The sequence below is a fragment of the Pelodiscus sinensis genome, chromosome 1, assembly GCF_052426305.1.
Source record: "Pelodiscus sinensis isolate ZL-2025 chromosome 1, ASM5242630v1, whole genome shotgun sequence".
In the NCBI taxonomy this organism is placed as follows: domain Eukaryota; kingdom Metazoa; phylum Chordata; order Testudines; family Trionychidae; genus Pelodiscus; species Pelodiscus sinensis.
This window is the reverse complement of record NC_143052.1, coordinates 352557445-352563200: the sequence shown is the minus strand read 5'-3', so window position 1 is coordinate 352563200 and position 5756 is coordinate 352557445. Positions and strand designations below refer to the sequence as shown.

Here is a 5756-nt window from a genome sequence, read left to right as displayed (position 1 = left end):
ACACAGGGGTTCCTTCGCAGCGGGCAGCCTAGGAAAGGCTGAAAAGGTGCCCCAACGGATCTTGTCACCTGGGAGTGACACAGATCCAAACGCCCAAGCTCTCCTTATGTCTGTCCCTTTATGACCGGCTGAAGTTCTTTTAAATTGTGCTTGGTTCTGTTACAGCAACTGAAGGAGTCAGGTTAAAGCTTAAACAGTTACAGGTTTATTAAAGAAGCTTATAAATCATATGGTTACAATGGCTATTGCTCTATTTCTTAAATGCTAGCATATATATATATATATATATATATATATATATATATATATATATATATATATATATATATATAAATAGGTCTTAACAATGATTACAGGAAAAAGGTAAAGATAGAAAATAGAAATAATGGTACCAAGTGACAGTTTAATCTTTAAAGAGCTCTAACACTATGTATATATATACTTAAGCAAAGGACCACATCCAGGTACAATTTTTACTTCTTTCTGTGCCTCTCGACTCCAGCGTGTCAGGCCAGGGCCGGTCTCTCAATTCCTAGGAAAGACGAATACGAGGTGGGCGTCCCCTTGGAACCTCGGGAGATCAAACACCAAACCCGACCAGCAGATAGATGGTAGATTGACACTCAGAGAAAATGCGCTGCTGGACCTATCTTTATACCCCTGGGGGCCCGTATTCTCTTTCTTATCTAAGATGCCGAATTGTACTGGTCTGTTTTGTGGCGCCAGTTCTTGCAAGCAAGTTTCAAGTTAATTTACACTTGCAAGAGAGATAACTAAATTGTGAGCACTAGACATTTTTTTACTGGGCGAGAGATTCCTCCCCCCGCGGATGGATGTGTGTTCGTATCAATATGGGTTTGAGTCAAGGGCACTCCTTGGCAGCCTCTTGGTCAGCAATTGGCGTATCTCTGTTTACAGCCATTCACGGTCACAGCAGCCTGGGCCTTCTGCTCTGTGTGCCTTGTATGCTCCAGGCAAGCAAAAATGGATGTTACAAGGGGGGTTCCTGTCTGGCTACACCTACCAATAATCATTTACCCCAGATGCCTTGAGGAGGACGTGGTAGCTATAGTGCACCCACAGGTAGGGAAGGGTCTATGGTCAGTGACTTATGTCTCACGGTCTCTGTCATCTATGGAAGGTAAGTATGGCCCCTGTGGAATGGAGATTCCTGGCATATTGCAACAGTTTGAAGAATTTCCAATATCTCATTGGGTGTGAGATAATATATACCTTCCACAGCCTTTGAGCTGTTAGCAGCAGCAGGGGCCTGTTAAACGAGGCAGGTCTCAAACACCCCGTTCGGGTGATGGACAATTGCTATGGATAATGAGAACATGGAGCACCAGTGTCCCTGAAGCCCAGAGCATCAGGTCACGGGTATTATTTCATGATTCCTACTTTGGGTATTAGAACAGAGACAGGTAAAAGGAGGTGATGAGCTGCAGTGATTAGATGCCCAATTTTTGTCCTTTTATTTTCTTGAATAGAGTCAGTCTAGTTTGTCCAATGAAGACTGGTAACATACAAAACTCAGTGAGAGAACATTATAACCTCCCTGGACACACAGTTACAAACTTGGAAGTTGCCATTCATAAGCCAAAAAACTTCAAAAACAAACTGTAACATGAAACTACTGAGCTGGAGAGCATATGCAAATGTGGCTCCGTGAGAATAGGTTTGAACAGGAAGTGGGAATAGCTCATGACATCTACACTGCACCCTTAGCTCGAAATTAGATACACAATTTGTGCTACGCAAATTGCGTATCTTATTTCAATTATTTTTCGGAATAGGCTATTTCAAAATGTGGCGTATCTCCGAATTTTGAACTAAAACACTCTTTCAAGACCCCTTGTGCAATGGGGTTTACAGGAATGCCAAAATACCGTATCTGCAATATTTTGCATTAGTGGACATGTTCAAAAGTCAAGGGGTAGCTATTTCGGGATACTTTTGGTATCCCAAAATAGCCTTGCAGTGTAGACGTACCTTAAGTAATTTTTTACTGCAGGTATTTTCACCATCTCATCCGCATACACCCAGTTTGAATTCACTCTGCTGTAACACTCCCATCTCTGTACCCCTACTATCTCTTTCTTTTTCTTTCACTTCATGCATCTGATAAAGTGAGCTGCAACTCACAAAAGTCTGTGCCATAATACATTTGTTAGTCTTTAAAATGTCACAAGATTGCGTGTTGGTTTTACATAGGACACAGTGGGTCTGGATCATCACCTTTGCTAATTTTCAATAAACACGTAATATCAGAGGCATCGAGACGCAAGGTTTTCAACCTCTTATCTTCTTTCATTCTCACTTACTTATTTTTCCAGATAGATGTTGCCTTTAACCTAACAGCTTACTGGTGAGAGTTGTGAAACTGTGTCTTTGAGATCTGGATGGTAATGTCCTGGATTTGAGGGCAGTCTACCCCAGAAAGTCATCAACCACATGACATCCATAGGATGGGTACTTGGTTACAATGTATTAATAAAATAGAACACCACATAGCTTACATTAATTGGAAAGAGGCTTTAATACAGGGGTGGGGAACCTTTTTTGGGGGGGGGTTGGAGGCTGCCGACCCACAGAAAAATCAAAATCACTCAGGGGTCACATTCAAGTGAGAAGCAAAAGAAAAGAAAAGAAAAACAACCAAACCGTCACTGGCGTAGCCCCCAGTTGAGAAGGAGAAAAACACTCCCCACATTCCCCTTGCATACCACAGCCTAGAGAGGCCCACACTAGCAGAATTTTACCCTAAGGCCCAGAGGCCGGATGAGCCCACCCTCACTTGCCTGGATCCATCCCTCAAGGCTCGGGGCTCTCCCCAAGCACTGGGGAGTCCATACTGACGTTCCAGCCCTGTGGGAGGATGGTGAGGAAGGCTGGAGCACTAGCATGCACTCCTCAATGTTGGGGGAGAACTCCGAACCTTGGGGGACAGATCCAGACAAGTGCAGGAGGGACACATCCGGCTCCTGGGCCCTAGGTTCCCACCCCTGCTTTAGTAGGACCTCCTTAATTACTGAAACACTTTCCCTGGATTAATGCTTTCCTTCAGAAATATTTGATTATGGTCACTGGATCACTGTGCATATGATGAAGAAGCTCAGCATTGCAGTTGCCCATTCATACAGGAACTAATAGAAGGCCACTTTGCTTGAGAAAGTCTCAGTCTGATGGTCTGGAAGTCATGGAAAGGCCCAACTGACAGGAAACATGGTGTGGTACTGGGGTGAAATTCCAGCCCGTGGGCCAGATCCGGTCTGCAGGGTTGGTCCCTGGTGGCCCCTCACCTCCATGTTTACCTGTGCCTCCTCAGGTATTGAGGATTGCAGCTCTGTTTGGCTGCGAATCACCTTTTGCAGCCAACACGAGCAACAGGAAGCAGCATTCCGGTCCATGGCACTTCCTTCCACTAGCATTTGCCATAAACGGCAATGTATGGGTAACCAGAGCTATGATCCTCCGATGCTTGCTGAGGTGCAAGTAAACATAGTGGTAGTGGTCTGCCCGAGACTAGCCCTGCAAGCTGCATTTTTTTAGTGCCCACCCCTGGGATGGTGGCTGATGGGTGACACTGAAAGGAGTCAAGGGATAGAGAGAGGGAACTCAGCAAAGGAGAGCACAGTGCTTGGTGAGGCAGTGATAAGATATTAGGTTTGAGAAACTTCTCAGGCTCTCAACTACCACAGAGCTGAGATCAGACAAACTCTATTCACAAGGAGATATACTTTCCTGCTGTTGTGACACAGGTTAACGTCAGGGGCCCAAAGCAGTCACATTCTGCAGATGTATTTCCCCACTTTCTCACGGAGCTCTTTGGTTTTGACCCCATAAATGATTGGGTTGAGTGTGGGGGGGACAAGGAAAAAGATGTTGGCCAAGATGACATGAACGTGGGGAGCGATGTTCTGACCAAACCGGTGGGTCAGAGAAGAGAAAAGGGAAAATATACAAGATGTCAGAATCACACTGATGTGGGCCGTGCAGGTGTTGAAGGCTTTCTGGACAGCTTTCTTGGAGGGGATTCTGAGGACGGCCCTAATAATTAGACTGTAGGACAGGGTGATGACTAGTAGATCTAAACCAATGACTACAAATGCCAACGCCAAGCCGTACAGCCTGTTGAATGTGATGTCCCCACAAGACATCTTCACCACGGCCATGTGGTCACAGTGCGTGTGGGGGATAATGCGGTTGGCACAAAACGGCATCCTACCCAGGAGTAAGGGCAGGGGTAGAACAAACAGAACAGCTCTTATCAAACCTATTAACCCCAGCATAGCTATCCGTGCATTGGTGAGGATGGTGGCATATCTCAGAGGCTCACATATGGCAACGTAGCGATCAAAGGCCATTGCCACGAGGATGGCTGACTGCACTGCAGGAATTGTATGAAGGAAGAACATCTGGGTGAGGCAGCCAACCACAGTAATGGCTTTCATATTGAACCAAAATATCCACAATGCCTTTGGCACAACAGAGGTAGATGTACCAATGTCCGTGAGTGCCAGCATGCAGAGCAGCAGGTACATCGGTTTGTGCAGGGTCTGCTCTTTCCCTACAATGAACAGAACTATGAAATTTCCCAACAGGCAGATAATGTAGCACATAAAGAAAGGGATGGAAATCCAGACATGAGCAGCTTCCAGGCCAGGGATGCCTGTTAGGATGAATGTTGACGGATCAGAAGGTGAAAGGTTGAAAGCTGCCATTAGAATATTGAAGCGTCTATTGGGTCCAGAAATGTTCAAGGTTTCTCTGAAAGGAGAGAAGCACAGTGGATGGGGCTAAACTCTTTATAACAAATATGCTACATAGTTTATAGTTATTATCAATCTAGAAAGGGTGGCGAGCAGTGAGGTGGCAACTCAAGGCTGTGTCTAGACTACAGTTTTTTTTTTCCAAAATATTGGCCTATTTTTGAAAAATTTCACCTGCGTGTTGACTGTTGCCACATTATTTCGAAATTAAAGCTGTTCTTGAATGCGGGCTTTTTCAAAAGAGAGTATCCAAACTGCCTTGGGTGTTCTCTTTCAAAAAAGCGGATCGCCTTTTCGAAAAAGCAGTTGCTGTCTAGACGATCTCTTTCGAAAGAGGTTTGTAGTGTAGATGTACCAGTAAGAGGTATCGGAGGTGGTGGAATCTCAATCCCTAGAAGTTTTTAAGTCTTGGCTTGACAAAGTGACAAAGCCCTGGCTAGGATGATTTAGTTGGGATTGGTCCTGCTTTGGGCAGAGGGTTAGACTTGATGACCTCCTGAGGTCTCTTCCAGGCCTAGGATTCTACGGTTCTATTATCTAGAAACAAAAAATGTAGGCTATATTGATGTGATGGTGGACTGTTGTGGGAACAGCAATAGCCCTGAACAAGCTTTGTGGGTAGCTAAACATAAGCTCCTAGTGTCACCCTTTAGCCAAAAAAAGTCAATGTGATTTTTGGATGCTAACCAGGGCATCTTAAAGAGTCATAGAGATGTTATTTTACCTCTGTGTTTGGCAGAGTTGTAACTGCTGCTGGAATCCTGTATCCAGTTCTGGCCTCAATGATTATGGATGGATATTGATACCTTGAAGAGAGGTATACCTGGTCAGAGCCTGCAGCTAAAATAACCACCATCTGCCTAGCCTACTCTCTTGTCCTGGTCCAAACTCTGACCAGTGAATTTGTTACCCAGCTCCTCCATTCCTCCATGTGGGGAGGACAATGCACACTGGATGTTGCTACACTAAGATTTTCTATCCACA

The 5756-nt window shown here is 44.9% G+C and overlaps 1 protein-coding gene across 1 annotated transcript; it reads right to left on the bottom strand.

The window, feature by feature from the left end:
• Positions 1–3785: 3785 nt before the first annotated feature.
• LOC142827326 (olfactory receptor 52D1-like) lies at positions 3786–4760 on the bottom strand. Its single transcript, XM_075922244.2, has one exon. The coding sequence runs from the start codon at positions 4722–4724 to the stop codon at positions 3786–3788; it is 939 nt and encodes a 312-aa protein (XP_075778359.2). The 5' UTR covers positions 4725–4760.
• Positions 4761–5756: the final 996 nt, after the last annotated feature.